Source organism: Natrix helvetica (assembly GCF_964273705.1).
Source record: "Natrix helvetica genome assembly, chromosome: W".
Taxonomy (NCBI): Eukaryota; Metazoa; Chordata; class Lepidosauria; order Squamata; family Natricidae; genus Natrix; species Natrix helvetica.
The window spans coordinates 66341923-66358568 of NC_138555.1; the positions used below are offsets into that span (position 1 = coordinate 66341923).

Genomic DNA, 16646 nt, shown 5'->3' on the forward strand with positions numbered 1-16646 from the left:
TCAGTCGCCTGGGGCGGAACCATCTGGGACAGTCTGGTTCCGCCTCCCCGCGGTGGGGGGTAGCGCCGGGGAAGTCGAGCCGGAGAAATGAGTGATCTGACCATGACAGGGGTGTAATAACCAAATCCCCTATTCCCAGATCACTCGTCCACTGTCCAGAGACAAAAACAAGGTCCAGTGTGTGCCCACCTTCGTGTGTGGGGCCCTGAATTAATTGGGTCAGGTCCATGGCTGTCATGGAAGCCATGAACTCCCGAGCCACCTCGGATGCTTCACCCGTCGACGGCAGGTTGAAGTCCCCCATAACCACAAGTTTGGGGGTATCAACCGCCGTCTCCGCGATCAGCTCAAGGAGCTCAGGCAGGGCCGCTGATGCATAGCGAGGAGCCAAGTATACAATCAGCAAGCCCAACTGCCTCCCCGGGCCCCATTTCACACCAAGGGACTCACAACCGAATATCTGCGGCACAGTGAACTCCCTCGGTTCCAGACTCTCCCGTATAATTACCGCCACCCCACCACCCTTACCCAGGGCCCGCGGCTGATGGAATGCACGGTAGCCTGGTGGGCACATCTCCACGAGGGGTAAACCACCCTCGTGGCCCAACCAGGTCTCCGTTATCCCTGCAAGGTCCGGCTCCCCCTCTGAGATCAACTCATTGATGAGGGGGGCCTTGTTAACAGCGGACCTTGCATTGCAGAGCATCAGCCTCAGGCCCTGGCTCTGTAGGCCCTGGCCACCTAGGCTGCGGGGGTTGGTATGAGCAACCGGGCGTGTCCAGCAGCCACGGTCTCCCAACCGACTACGAGATTTTCTTCCGTCCTCGCACCCACCCCTCCCCACGACCGTTGGAATAAAACAACCCTCTATAGGAATGTCATTTTCCCTTCCCCCCCCCCCTCCGCTCACTTCCCCCTTGACCTCACCTGTTCGCCTGGCAAAAGTCCCCCTCCTGGCCTGATTATCCCTCCCGCCCACCCTGGTACCCCCTAAGATGGATAAAAAACATCTGGTTAAAAACCCCCTAAGTCTTCGCTTCCTCCACCATTATATATTATTATACAGTAATAATACAACTGGGGGATATTATACATCCCCCAGTTGTATTATTATACAGCCCGGCCGCACCCTCCTCCAGCACACCAATTCTGTTTATTTTCTGTTGTTTGCTGCTGTACACCTTTGAGCTGTTCTCTAAAATCTGCCACCTCTTTTTTCAACTCATTTTGTCCCTGCATAAGATCCTGGAACATTTGTATAACAGATAAGTCTTTTGAGCTCTCTCCAGTCCCTTCTTGTTGTGAGAATGATGCAATTTTTGTCTGTTGAGTCGTTGGGCTGGATGTAGAAGATGTAGGTGCCGAAGCTGCCTTGCCTGAAGGTGGTTTTCTGGGCCCCATTTGTCTGAGTTCAGAGATGACTGTAAATCTTTTGCAAAAGAAATGGCATCTGTGAAGCGTGCAGCCGAGCGAGTCTGAGAAGACAAGCAAATCCAAAAGTGAAAGTTAATCCTCAATCACAGTTCCAAGCCAAGAAGTCACAAGAAAAAAAATCAAATAATCCAAATCCAGAAAGACCACATAACAGGAGAAGCTCCAGGAGTCCTTCAGGGGGGAATAGTAATATAAAGCCAGACTTTCTTCAAAGGTAGTTTCAAAAGGCAAACTTCATTTATAAGTGCGAAGAAGAAGACGGAAGCAGGCCATCTTAGCTCCCCCTTTCACAGGGAACCAGGGAGCAGAACATCAAAAATTCCATAAAGTTTTTAAAATAACTCAGCAATCGCCTCTTGCAATTGTAATATAAATCTTTTCACATAGTTAGTACAAGTGACTAATTCAACTTTTTTTTTTTCTCTCTCCATTCCAAGATTGAGAGATAGTCCAAATGTCGCTTTGCCTGAGAGGGGTGAAAAAAAAAACCTCCAATCTTCCAACTTCAAATAGATTGAATCCACAACTTACAAAAGGCTGCTGCTCATCAATTAAAAGGGGTTAGGGAGATTGGAGCAAACTTCTCACCTCTAGTACTTTAGCCGCTACTTCTAATTAGTTACTTCCTTCAGGAATCCATTCAGCGAAGGTGATGGTATGCACCCCCCCATGCTCTCCGGCTCCTGAGGCGAAGCTGGAACACCCCCCCCCCCATGGCTGCTGCCAATCCGGGGGTTCCAGCAAGCCGCCCTACGGCAGGTGGTCCCTCCAAGACCGCCTGTGCTCCTAAAAGGAGCCCACCCGAGAAGCGAGCAGCGGACCAATGTCCGTCGCCTTCGGAAACTGGAAGTGATCTCCTCTCCTCAAGTAACTTTAATTGTTGTTAGGGATCTTTCTAAAATCTGAAACCAATTGCCTTGACACATTTTTATTATTCATATCCAAGTGTCATCTTTAGCTAATTTTAATCAACTATGTGCTTTTCAGGATTTTCAGTTTGTACAAGGAAAGTTCTATTCTGTTGTATGTGAATGGGGAGACATTTCTGTGTGCTCCGAATACCACAGAAAAATAGGCTCTTCCTTTAAACACTTAAGGTCACAGTACACATCTTCTGCATTTAGAAATCATTAATAGAAATTTCACTCCTGCTGACCAAATTATATTTCATTTTCTCTCTGAGGCCCTTTCTACTTCAATTGTAAAGACCATGCCAATAACTATTTATAAAACCTTTGGGATATTTAAAATAACATTGGAGTTTAACTAGACAGAACTGAAAATCATTTTAAAAAAAACCTGAGTGATTTTAATTCAAGTATTCTGTTTATTGAGAGATTCGAAACAGTGCTTACATTTCCTTTCAGCCGTCTTTGTGGGAGCCCCTGTCCAGCTGTATGGCCAGATGTCATCAAACTCCCCTACTTCAACACCATGAAACCAAAGAAGCAATATCGTAGGCGCCTACGGGAGGAGTTTTCCTTGTAAGTTTGTGTAGTGCTCTTTGGGTGAGAGCATAGCATGGTGTGCAGCTTGGGATCCTCCCTTTCAGGAAACAGGTCAAGATAGACTTTTGGGGAGGAACCTTTTTTAATAATAAATTTAATGTTAATTTAATTGTTATAAATAACTCAAAGTGGCAAACATATCTAATATTCCTTCCTCATCCTGTTTGCCCCACAACAACTCTGTCAGGTAGGCTGGACTGAGAAAGAATAACAGGCCCAAAGTCACCCAGCTAGTTTTCATGCCTAAAGTGGGACTAGAACTCACAGTCTTCTGTTTTCTAGCTTGGTGTCTTAACCACTAGACCAATTTTTGAGGATGGGAAAGAGAAAGGTGAAATTGTTGGCAGCTATGTCTTATGTATGCTTATTGCAGTTTTAGATAACTTTATTGGCTCAATGTGTGTTAATTGTACTGGACTATGAACTTCAATACCTGTGAACTTCTAGGGTTTGTAAAACATTAATGGGCATAAAGTCACAGAATGTAGGTGACTTCTACATCTACTGGAAGTGAATGGAGTCATATGGTTAGCCAGAAAAGGAAGAGCATTAAACCTCTGAACATCATGGTGATCCATGTCCCAAGACAGTAGGCTTTCAGCAGGAAAAAAATTAGCAGATCCATACATGTGGCTCATTTAGCAGAGATTTAATCCTAATGTTAAGAGCTGTGGTGGCACAGCGGTTAGAATGCAGTATTGTAGGCTAATTCTGCCAACTGCCAGCAGTTCAGTTCTCACCAGCTCAAGCCTTCCATCCTTCTGAGGTCAGTAAAATGAGGATCCAGATTTTGGGGGGCAATATGCTGTAAACCACTTAGAGAGGGCTGTAAAAGCACTATGAAGCAGTATATAAAAAAGTGTTATTGCTATTGTTGCTCATACCAGATTTTGAGATCATCGCATCCTTTCTTCTAGAGCTGGTGCACTCGATTGGTTTTTACATGAATATATGGAAATTACTAATATGAAGTCATACTAATCCATATAATCCAGAAACATCTGCTTTGACTAGTAGCAATTCTTCAAACACTTTATGATTGATAATTACAAACACGTGGGCTTGAAGCACAAATTGCCAGATGCTTGCAAGTATCAAATTGCAGTATGAAAGACAGATGTGTATCTATGTTTGGTGAATAGTTTCCATGTCCTTGACACCATGTCAGTCTGATGTACCTTTCAAGGGAGTGCTCCCCTCTAAAAATGTGGTTCTTCAGGTGCCAGTTGAATTACCTGGGGAAAAGCATAATGCAAACAAGGACTAAGTTTGTGTTCCCATGTTCTCTGAAGCACATTTTGGAGACTGATACTGAAGTATTACATGGCCCTATTGTTCATAGTTGGAGAGGGCTACGGAGGCACAAAATATATAGTTGTGTGCTACAAGTTGGCTATGCCTCATAAAATGTATGCAGGTTGCTTAAATAGTTGAAAATTATATCAAATAGCAGTGCTGATTATTGTGGGGACTTTGGGCTCCCCCCTCCTCCATATTTTTTCTCATCTTCCAGTATTCCTTCTACTGCCCTCGACCTGTTAGACAATATGCTAACACTGGACCCCAGCAGACGATGTACAGCACAGCAAGCATTGCAGAGTGATTTCCTGAAGGATGTTGATGTCAGCAAGATGGATCCTCCAGAGTAAGTATCCCACTCTCTAAGGGAAGGAAACATTGAGGAATGAAATACCTGGTCTTTTAGATGTGCTTTTCATATATCTAGAGTATATGTGGTAGATTGGTTGGATTCATAGCAAGGCAGATATGTTAGCTTCACTCATAAAAATATGCCTTTAGAATCACTGCCTGCACAATTAGGAAGGAGGCATGTTCATAAATATACTAGCATGAATAAATGCAGAAGATTCAAGGAACTTTGTCAACCTGCATGTCACAGGGAAAAGGAACCCCATCCTTGGTTTACAAAATACTTAAAATTTGGAGGATGTGAGTGGCTTAGTATTATCTTCCTTGTGTTTCAGTCCCAACATCTGCTCTTTCTTAGTACATGCAAAGATGCTGCTGACCATCTCCTCTATTCCTGTAATACATATACACACAGCCACCCTCGCCCGAGTTTTTTTGGTCAAGGGCCATATGGAAAGTGTGGAAGCTACAGGTAGATGAGGCAAGGAGAGAATTGTTTGATCAAAGAAAACAATAGGCATGTCCAGATTACAAACCACATTTTCTTGCAATTCTAAATTTTATTTACTGAAATGGCCCAATGATATATATGTCGTAAGCTTTGCAAAAGGCAGTAGTGCAATTCTTACACCCTCTATATGCCTTTAAACCCTTTTGTGAAGTTTAAGGCAAGCTTTAGTCCTCCTCTGAGTCATTCACTTACCCCAAATGACATCCTTTTTGGACTTATATAAGAGTTGCTAAAACATGGGGAAGAAGAGAAGTTTTGTTTTGAACTATTAGGGTAAACATCATCTGTGAGGAGAGAAATACCAGTAACCTAATATTAGAATTTTACTTTTGATTGTCTACCCTTGCCACTAATGTTTGTGTTTCTCTAATGTTTGTATGTTGTCTTTCTAGCCTTCCTCATTGGCAGGATTGTCATGAACTGTGGAGCAAGAAACGTCGGCGGCAACGGCAAAGTGGGATTGTGGTGGAGGAACTCCCCATGGCAAAGGTTTCCCAGAAGGACATAGTCTCTGTAATAAGCACTGATGCAATCAAGAATCATAGCAGCCCAGTACCCCCACAGTCTGTTCAGATCAAAACACAACCTGGTTCTGGACACTCATTTGGTTAGTGCATAGCCTAGGAAAATCCTTCAAGCTTTAATCAAGTATCAGAACCTCTTGCTTCCCTAAATACTTGGGAGGTTAATTAAATGGAAGTAACTATTTTCAAAGGAGCTATGCACCACAGCAGGGAAAAAAGATAATCCTATTGCAAATGTTAAATTTATATACTTATATCACAGCTTAAGTTAATTTGTTCCCAGATGGCTTTCAAGAAAATCAAATCATAAGAAACTCAACATAAACACTGGTATAATAACATTTTATTATTATAACTTTAAGTTAAAACAGGAGGTTACAATTAAAATACTGAATTTGGAGGGGAGGGAATTGGAGTAGAACCTGGCAAATCATTCTGAGAGGGAAGACTATAAATTGGCCAATCCACAAACTATCTGATTTCAGATCTTGGGGCACTACAACTTCATTTTGGATCTTGGAGGCACTAACTCCTCATTTGAAATTTAGTGGTATTGTCACTTTGTTTCAAATCCAGAGATGAATCTCCACAGATTATTTCAATGCATTCCAGTTAATATGGGAATTGCATTTGTTCAGGTACCTGGGTGCCAAGACATTGTAGGGCTTTTAAGCTAAGCATCAACACTTTTAGATATACTTAGAATAGTAACAGGTGTGTTTTAACACCATATCTATATTAGTAATATATTACCTACATCCAATTTTTTATTTTTTGATATTTATTATGTTTTCTCAACATGAATAAAATATAAAACAAAAGAGAAAAATGGACATCCAACAGTAAAAACAACAAAACAAAACAAAATTGGGTACAAAAAAGAGGAAAAAAATGACCCAAACATCAAATAAGTCTAACATTATTAGACTGCATCTGTCAGACCTGCCCCAGTCTGATCCCCTAGGAAAGAAAGACCCTCAACTCCATTTGGTTGAAGTGATAGGTTCTTTTACTAAAAGATGCTGGCTGCAGTAAAGTCAGGCTAGAACTAAATTTCCTGCACTAAAATGATACAGAAGGTTTCCCCTCATCCCAGCCCTCCCCCCCATGACCAGTTCATCTTCAGCCAATGAAGATTCACCTAGGTGTTTTGAGAATGCTGAGATGTTTGGGATAATCCACATTCCTTCTCAGACTTCTCTGTTCTTCATCAAGCTGTCATTTCCCCCCTCCCTATTTCCCATCACATACTGACACAGGTACCGTATATTGCCCATTTGTTCATCCCCCCTCCCCCCTAGCCTTTGATGGCAGGATGCCAGCGAAGCACTAAGCCGAAGATGGCAGACCGGACAAAACCCAATTATTTTAATATATTATTTATTTTTTCATCATAAAAAGTAAAATACAAAACAGAAAAACAAACAAAACAAAAGCATACATTCAACACTAACAACAACAAAAAAAGAAAACAAATGGTCTACAAAAAAAGAGATCAAATATATTTAACATTTAACATGTAGGATCCACCCTGGCTGGGCGCTGAAAAAAAAAAAGAAAGGAATGTTGGTCCTTACCTGAATGTTAGTTTTCTGTGTGTAGATATGGGAGGTGCAACTCAGTATCAACACAGCCTGATTGGTACAGAGACTGAAGGAATTTCTTAGCCACACCTCCTCCCCCCTTCTGGCTCCCAGTTTCTGTAAGGCCGTGGCAAGCAGTCCACCTGAAAGGCATAACAAGACAACCAGGCCACCCCCAGCCCTTCACCTAACCACTACGTCTTCCTAGGGAGGGATGTAACCCCTCCCATATCTACACACAGAAAACTAACGTTCAGGTAAGGGCCAAATTCCTTTTCCCTGTGTGTGATATGGGAGGAGCTACTCGTGGGACGTACCCAAGCTATCGTCCCTAGGGAGGGAATGTAGGACGTAGAAGCTGGGGTGGCTATCACCTGTTGGAGAACCCTGCAACCAAAGGAAGCCTCAGCGGACGTGAAGGCATCCAGCCGATAATGGCGAATAAAGGTTGATGGGGTGGACCACGTGGCTGCCCTGCAAATGTCCCCGAATGGAGCCCTGGTCGACCAAGCTGCCGTGGTCGCCGCACTCCGCGTGGAATGGGCCGTAATCCCTGCGGGAGGGGCCTGACCTGAGACCTTGTAGGCCGTGACAATGGCCTGCCAAATCCACCTCCCGATGGTGGAAGGGGTGACCCTAGCTCCCATGGTAGCGGGTAGGAACGATACAAACAAAGCCTCAGACCTGCAGGTCGAGGCCGTGCATCGGAAGCATATCCGAAGAGCCCTTCAGAAATCCAATCTGTGCCACAGCCGTTCCCTGTTGTGAGAGGGAGCAGGACAGAAATTCGGGAGAACCACCTCCTGCACCTTGTGGAAAGGGGAGTTCACCTTAGGTAGGAAGGACGGGTCCAACCTGAGGACCACCCAGTCCTGATGGAACACACAGAGGTCCCCCCTGGATGACAGCGCCCCCAGCTCCAAGATGTGTCTGGCCGATGTTATTGCCACCAAGGCCAGGAGCCGAGGATGGACCGTCCTCAAGGGCTCGAAGGGCGACCCCGTCAGAGCCCGAAGAACCAAGGGCAGATCCCAGAAGGGAAACCTATGTATCGTGGGCAGGCAAATATTCGCCGCCCCCCAAAAGGAACTGTTTGACCGTCGGGAGTTGGGAAAGAGGAACAAGACCCTCCCCGGTGAGCACCATAGACAGTGCCGCCACCTGGCGACGGAGGGTGCTATGAGACAACACCCTGTTCAACCCATCTTGCAGAAAGTCCAATACCTGAGGGGGGGATGCAGACGCCGCCGGAACTTGCACACCACCTCACGAACGTTGCCCACGTAGAATCGTAGATCCTAGTGGTCGACGGATGCCTTGAGGCCTCGATGGTCGTGATGACCCTCAACGAGAGGTTGGCGTTCCTCAGGCAGCTCTGCTCAAGTGCCAGGCGGTTAAGTGGAGCCACTGAGGCTCCGGATGGACCAGAACCCCTTGGCACAAGGAGATCTCCTACTGAGGAATTCTCCACAGGGGCGAGATGGACATGTGGACCAGGTCCGCGAACCACAGCCGTCTGGTCCAGTGCGGGGCCAGGAGAATGATGACAGCCCTCTCTGCCTCTACCTTCCTCAGGGTCCTCGGGATCAGGAGAAGGGGTGGAAACACATAGAGTAGTCCTCTCGGCCAACTGCTGCAGGGCGTCCGTCCCCTCTGCTCCCCGCGCTGGAAACCGCGAAAAGTGCGGGAGCTGTGCGTTCGCTGGGATAGCAAAGAGGTCCACCGGGAGGGGGGGGGAATCTATGGCAAATCCTCTGGAACAGATCGGGGTGGAGCTGCCACTCCCCGTGGTCCATGGTTGCACGGCTGAGCCAGTCGGCCTGGTGGTTGGCCATCCCTGAGATGTGCTCTGCCACTATCGATGACAAGTGTCTCTCCGCCCATGATCCGAGCTTCAGGGCTTCGAGCCACAGGCTCCTCGAGTGCATGTCCCCCTGGCGATTCACATGCACTTTTGTGGCGACGTTGTCCGTCAGAAGAAGAACATGCCAGCCAGCCAAGATGTCGTGAAAGTGGTGAAGCGCCAGACGAGCCGCCTTCAACTCCAGCCTATTTGTATTGTGGCACAGGTCTGACATCGTCCACCGACCCTCCACCAGCTGGGAGCCCGTCAGCGCCCCCAGCCGAAAAGTCTTGCATCGGTTGTGTTGTGGCCCAGCAGGAGCCGTTGGAGTTGCCACCAGACTCCGACAGCGAGGGTCCCTCTGAGTCGGCTCAGGAGGATATGGAGGACCCTGGACAGGGTTCCGACTCTGAGCAAGGCGCAGAGAGGCTGGTTGGCCACCAGGAGGCGCCTGAGGCATGGAGCAGTGGTGAAAGCCAAAGGAAGGGGGCTCCTGATGTCATGCCTTGGAGCAGTGGGGAGGAGTCACAGGACAGTGAGTCAAACATCAGCAGTGAGTTATTAGATGCTCGTTACCGGCGTAAGGAGCAATTGAGCAATTACAGGAGGTAATGGCTCTCAGCTGCTGATCATTAGACTCCTCTCCAGACTATAAAGGGACTGCTTGTGGACACACCCTTTGCAGGAATCAACTGATCATTGGAGTTGGAGAAGCTCAGAGCTGTGTCGTGCTTTGGCAGGCTGGATTGCTGCCAAAGGGTTTACCTGGATTGCTGCCAATCTGTTCCCTGGACCTTGGCAGGCAGGAGTGCTGCTAAGGTGATTATCTGGAGCTTGGTAGCTGGATTGCTGCCAAGGGGTGTCGCTGTAGCTGGATGCCAGCCCGAACGGGAGAGCCCTGTACTGAAAGTGGTGCCCCGACTGAGAGAACCTGAGATATCTGCGATGACGAGGGAGAATCTGGATGTGTAAATAGGCCTCTGTGAGGTCCACTGATGCTAAGTGACCACCCCCCCCCCCGATCCCCTGCAAGATGGATCTTAGGGAGGCCATCTTGCAACGCCTGTAAACCAGATAGGCGTTCAGCCATTTGAGGTCGAGGATTGTCCTCCACCCCCCCACCCCGAACTCTTCGGGACAACAAAAAGGTTGGAGTAGAACCCCAACCCTTCTTCCGCCAGCGGAACTGGCTCTATCGCCTGGATCTCCAAGAGGTGGTGAATGGCAAGATCCATCAGGCGGCGCCGCTCTGGGTCCCTCGATGGGGGAAAGGTCCTGAAGAAGTTCGGGGGAGAGGAGAGAAACTCCAGCCTCAGACTGTCCCTCACCGTGGACAAAACCCAGGCATCCGAGGTGATCTCTGTCCAACGATCCGCAAAGAGAGCCAGGCGGCTGCCTATGGGAAGAGACTGGTTCAAGTCATTTCCCTTTGAGGAAGGGACACACACACACCCTGCAAAAGGGCCACTTGGACTGGCTCTGAAAACAGTTCCTGCCCTGGTAATACAGGCAAGTAGCCTGCCTATCTGATCTGGGTGAGAAGTACCTCTGGCTTTGATAGTCTGGCTCGGAAACCCTATAAGAGAGCCTGTGGTAATAAGGGGCGGGGCAGGCCTCTGCCCGTTTGCCGTTGGAAGGCAACACTTTTTTCTTATCCCTATTCTCTATCAGGATAGGGTCCAAGGCCTCCCCAAACAAGGAGCCTGAGTAAGGCACTGCCGCCAGATTCCATTTGTTCTTATTGTCCACCTGCCAATTGCGTAGCCAGAGGAGAGGCCTGGCCGTCACAGAAATGGACAGGGCCCGAGATGCATACTTGACACAGTCAAGCGTAGCATCTGCGGAGAATTGGGTCACTGATATGTTCTTAGTAATATCCTGCAGAAGGTGTTTCTCAGACGCCGGAATATGGTCCCGTAACTGGTGTAACCATAGGACCATGGCACAATTGAAATAGGAAGCCGCTGCTGCCGACGTAATGGCCCATGCAGAGGCTTGGAAATTCTTATGTAAGGTACGCTCTGCCCGTCTATCCTCAGGCTTAAGCTTATCAGCAGCATCGCCCAATTCTATGGTCGAGGAGGTTGCCAATGCCGCCACTGGCTCATCCACAGTGGGGACCTGAAGACCCTGCGCAAAGGCCTGATCTATATTATAGAAACGACGGTCGTTACTCCCTGGAGTGGGGAACGCCAAAGGCAGCGCCCACTGCTTCTTCACAACCTCCAGAAAGAGAGGGGGTGCTGGAACCTCTTCCTTATTGAAAGACGTAGCAGCGAACATGGCCTGATCCGGGTCCCTAGACTTGGGAGCCCCTGGGGTCCCGTCCCCCCAATTTAGTGGTAGCCCTAGCCTTATGCAGGAGTGTCTTGAAATGCGAAGGAACAAACAAATATGGGAAGACCGGGGGATCAGGAGGGAGTGCCTCCTCATCCTCAGAAAACTCAGCCTCACGCTGGGCCTCCTCCCCCATGACGGATCCTTCACTGACCACGGATGGGGAGCGTGGCCTGTAAGCCTCCCAGGAAGAAGCCCTATCACTGGAGCGCCTGACCTGAGACCTCTCATGAGGTTCCCTGTGGTCCTGAGAACAGGCCCTTTACTGGCTCAGGCCTGTGGCTATGCCCTGAGATATGGCAGAGGCAATGAGCCTCCTGATGCTCCCTGGAAGTAGATCCAAATCTTCCAGATCTTCTTCAGTGGGCCTCTGAGTCCCAGCCCCTTGGGAGGCCAAAACAAGGGGGGGGGGAGATAATCCCCAGAGGTGCCCTCCAAAGTATCCCCCATAACATCACTAACTGCCATGGGGGAAGAAGGAGGGGATGGAGAAACCTCCTGCCTGGAAGGCCTGGCAGGGGACCCTGGAGAGGAAATAGAAGGACTAAAGCCCCCGGCAGTCGATCTGGATCTGTGCAATGGGCTGGCCCTACTGGTCCAAGTCTCCTGTTGCCTGCCTGTGGGTTCCTGAATTGCAGCCCTGGAAGGGTGCTGGGTGGCCAGAAGCTTTGAGATAGCTGCCCTGGTGCGGGGCCTGGGGTCACTCTCCTCTTCCCCCGAGGCCTGGTGCTCCCCTGGGGACTCTGGCCCAGTTGCAGCCCTGGCTGCCATCGTACTCACAGCCTGGCCTCCGCTGACAATGCCGCTGAAAAACCCTCAGGTGCTGCGGCTACGGGAGATCTGTGGCTGCTTCCGGCTCTACAAGCTCTCCCCGGCCTTGATTAGTGGCCGCGATGTGGAGAAACCCGATCCGGCATTCATCGCCACACTCAAAATGGCCACCGCCTACTGGTGCCTGGAGGACACTCAATGTGGCCGCTGCCTCGTGCTGCTTGGGGACACTTGGAACCTCGTGCCGAAACTCTGCCAGACCAACTTTGCCGGAGCAGCCTTTCCCAAGGAGCTGCAAAGAAGAGCCTGTCACCCCCGAATTCCCAGGACCGGGCAGCGCTCCGCGTGGCAGTCAGGGGGGAGAAAAAACGCCGATCTGGCTCTCCACCCCCTCCAGGTGGCAACGGAAAAACGGCACCTTTACAGCCAGCAGCTCAGGTAATTTAGAATTTAGAATATCCAATTAGTCAAATAAAGATAGCTTTAATAGTTCAAGCAGGAGCGAAAAAACACAGTCTGTTTGGACCAAACTGGGAACCAGAAGGGAGGAGGAGGTATGGCTAAGAAATTCCTTCAGTCTCTGGACCAATCAGGCTGTGTTGATACCCACGAGTAGCCCCTCCCATATCACACACAGGAAAAAAAGTAAATTCTCTCCTTTTGCAAATATATATAGATATAGATATATACAGTCGGGCCAAAAAGTATTTAGTCAGCCACCAATTGTGCAAGTTCTCCCACTTAAAAAGATGAGAGAGGCCTGTAATTGGCATCATAGGTAGACCTCAACTATGAGAGACAAAATGAGAAAACAAATCCAGACAATCACATTGGCTGATTTGGAAAGAATTTATTTGCAAATTATGGTGGAAAATAAGTATTTGGTCACTATCAAAAGTTCATCTCAATACTTTGTTATATATCCTTTGTTGGCAATGACAGAGGTCAAACGTTTCCTGTAAGTCTTCACAAGGTTGGCACACACTGTTGCTGGTATGTTGGCCCATTCCTCCATGCAGATCTCCTCTAGAGCAGTGATGTTTTGGGGCTGTTGCTGGGCAACACGGACTTTCAACTCCCTCCAAAGGTTTTCTATGGGGTTGAGATCTGGAGACTGTCTAGGCCACTCCAGGACCTTGAAATGCTTCTTACGAAGCCACTCCTTCGTTGTCTGGGCGGTATGTTTAGGATCATTGTCATGTTGAAAGACCCAGCCATGTTTCGTCTTCAATGCCCTTGCTGATGGAAGGAGGTTTGCACTCAAAATCTCATACATGGCCCCATTCATTCTGTCCTGTACACGGATCAGTCATCCTGGTCCCTTTGCAGAGAAACAGCCCCAAAGCATGATGTTGCCACCCCCGTGCTTCACAGTAGGTATGGTGTTCTTTGGATGCAACTCAGCATTCTCTCTCCTCCAAACACGATGAGTTATGTTTCTACCAAGCAGTTCTATTTTGGTTTCATCTGACCATATGATATTCTCCCAATCCTCTTCTGGATCATCCAAATGCTCTCTAGCAAACTTCAGACGGGCCAGGACATGTACTGGTTTAAGCAGGGGGACCCGTCTGGCACTGCAGGATCTGAGTCCCTGGCGGTGTAGTGTGTTTCTGATGGTAGCCTTTGTTACGTTGGTCCCAGCTCTCTGCAGGTCATTCACTAGGTCCCCCCGGGTGGTCCTGGGATTTTTGCTCACCGTTCTTGTGATCATTTTGACCCCATGGGGTGAGATCTTGCGTGAAGCCCCAGATCGAGGGAGATTATCAGTGGTCTTGTATGTCTTCCATTTTCTAATTATTGCTCCCACAGTTGATTTGTGCACACCAAGCTGCTTGCCTATTGCAGATGCAGTCTTCCCAGCCTGGTGCAGGTCTACAATTTTGTTTCTGGTGTCCTTCAACAGCTCTTTGGTCTTCACCATAGTGGAGTTTGGAGTGTGACAGTTTGAGGTTGTGGACAGGTGTCTTTTATACTGATAACAAGTTCAAACAGGTGCCATTGATACAGGTAATGAGTGCAGGACAGAGGAGCCTCTTAAAGAAGAAGGTACAGGTCTGAGAGAGCCAGAAATCTTGCTTGTTTATAGGTGACCAAATACTTATTTTCCACCATAATTTGCAAATAAATTCTTTCCAAATCAGCCAATGTGATTGTCTGGATTTGTTTTCTCATTTTTTCTCTCATAGTTGAGGTCTACCTATGATGCCAATTACAGGCCTCTCATCTTTTTAAGTGGGAGAACTTGCACAATTGGTGGCTCACTAAATACTTTTTTGCCCCACTGTATGTGTGTGTATGTATGTATGTATGTATGTATGTATGTATGTATGTATGTATGTATGTATATATATAAAAGAAGAAAGAACAAAAAGCAGTCAACAGGTTAAGCTAAACACTAATCTTCAAATCCCCCTGTTAACCATCTGTTATTATATTTAGTGCATAGAAAGTCCACAAACGGTTTCCAGTCCTCTCATAAAGCTGTCTAGTCCATTATCTCTAATCAAAGCAGTTAATTTCACCATCTCTGCTAATTCAGTCAATTTCAAAATCTATTCTTCAACAGTCGGCATCCCTTTTCTTTCCAGTGTTTGGCAAATACAACCCTCGCAGCCGTCACCATGTGAAGGAATAGCACCCCAAATTGTTTTTCAATAGGCTTGTCCATATGTTTTCACATATTTGCAAGACCACCACATAGGATAAAATGAAACTGGATTTTGACTACTTTTCCAGCACTTATTAGAAGTCCCTTTGTACATTTTCACTAGTCTATCTGAGGGTCAAATACCAACAATACATCATTTTATTAAAATTTTCTTTCAAGCTATAATTTAATACAAATTTTAGTCCATTCATCTATAAGTTTATCTAGCATTATGCTTTACCAATTTTTTTTGCCCATTTTTCCCTACAATCGGTAACGTATTCATCTTCTAGATTCATCTTGAGTAACATTTTGTATACTTTAGCAACCAAGTGGTCATCTCCAAAACATAAATTAACATCCAGTTCATATTTAGTTCCTGTGAAAGCAAAAAAATTTTTTCTCAAGTTTAGATCTTTCAAAAATTCTATGATTAAGCCAATCACAAGCAAATCCTTCACTTACTATTTCTTCTCTTGTCTTAAATCTTAAATCCCTCTTTTTCAAATATCAGTAAGTCTCGATATGTCATCCGATACATTCCGATATAATCTCTGTTCTATGTAGTGCTTCATGAGGTGTTAGCCAAAGTGGCACTTTATCAGCTTTATCAGCATGCAATCGATTGCCTAATAGCATGAATCTTAAAATCAGGGTTAACTTTTAGTTTGTCATACCACAGCTAGGCATGCCACCCAAATCTCAAATCAAAACCTTCAAGGTCTAACAGCCTTGAATTTTTTAAAGTTATCCAATCTTTTAACCATAATCTAAAATCTGGCAAACTCAGACTTCTTCTATCTTTAGAATCTTGTAGCAGCATATATTTAATTCTTGGTTTTTTATTTAAATTTAGATATACAGTATGTTTCTGCCACTGTTTGAAAGTGGACACTCTATTCAATATTGCTATAGTCTGAAATAGAATTAACATTCTAGGGTAGTACATTCATTTTAATTACTGAAATTCTTCCCGTTAATGACAAATGTAATTTTTGCCATCTATTTAAATACATTTTTATCTCCTTCCATATTTTACCGTGATTATTTTCGTAAAGCTTAGAATTTTCCTCAGTAAGAGTCACCCCCAAATACAGTACCTTTTTCACAACTTTAAAACCAGTTTTAAATTACAATTTCTTCTGATCTTCCACATGTGTGTTCTTTGTATTGTGGTCTTTGATTGATTGGTTTTTAAATCCGCCATTTCTCCAAACATTTTGATCTTCCTTATAACATATTCAGTGTTCTCTAGAGGGTCTTGCACAATCAATACCAAATTGTCTGCAAATGCACGTAATTTGTAATGATGTGCTTTAATTTGTAGTGCTTTTGCTCTGTTATCTTGTCTAATATCTCTATTTAACAGTTCCAACACTAGAATAAATAATAAAGAGGATAAAGGACACCCCTGTCTTGTTCCGTCCTTGATTTCACATGGTTTTGTAAAATCTCCATTCAACATGATCCGAGCTTTCTGGAGTATATAGCTGGACTTCAGACCCTGTATAAACCCAATCCAAAGTCCATCTTTTCCACTGCTTTAAACATAAAGTCCCAGTTCAAGTTGACAACATCCAATTGAGGTTTCTGAGCAGTTTTGGGACATTTGTCCAGTAAGAATCATCATTTTTTAAACTTGTGTGCCGCCTGATTGTCAATGACCCTGGGTAACTCACAACAATCAAAGTAATTACAATAAAATCAATAAAAGAGAAAAGATGGCAAGGATGATGAAGCAAGTGGTCTTACTCTCCCTCGCCAAAGGCCTGGGTGAAGTACCAGCAAATCCTTTACTGGACTTCAGTTTCGCAGTCTCTTGATGGAAATCTCTT

At 46.2% G+C, this 16646-nt stretch overlaps 1 protein-coding gene across 6 annotated transcripts in view; it reads left to right on the forward strand.

Moving 5' to 3' along the window:
* LOC309400790 (cyclin-dependent kinase 12-like) overlaps positions 1–16646 on the forward strand; it is a 175644-nt gene that overhangs the window by 146517 nt on the left and 12481 nt on the right. For all 6 annotated transcript variants that reach the window (XM_081969457.1, XM_081969453.1, XM_081969455.1 and 3 more), the window contains 3 exons: positions 2802–2918; positions 4456–4587; positions 5496–5710. In XM_081969457.1, coding sequence (XP_081825583.1) covers positions 2802–2918; positions 4456–4587; positions 5496–5710 — 464 coding nt within the window. The remainder of the gene's footprint in view (positions 1–2801; positions 2919–4455; positions 4588–5495; positions 5711–16646) is intronic.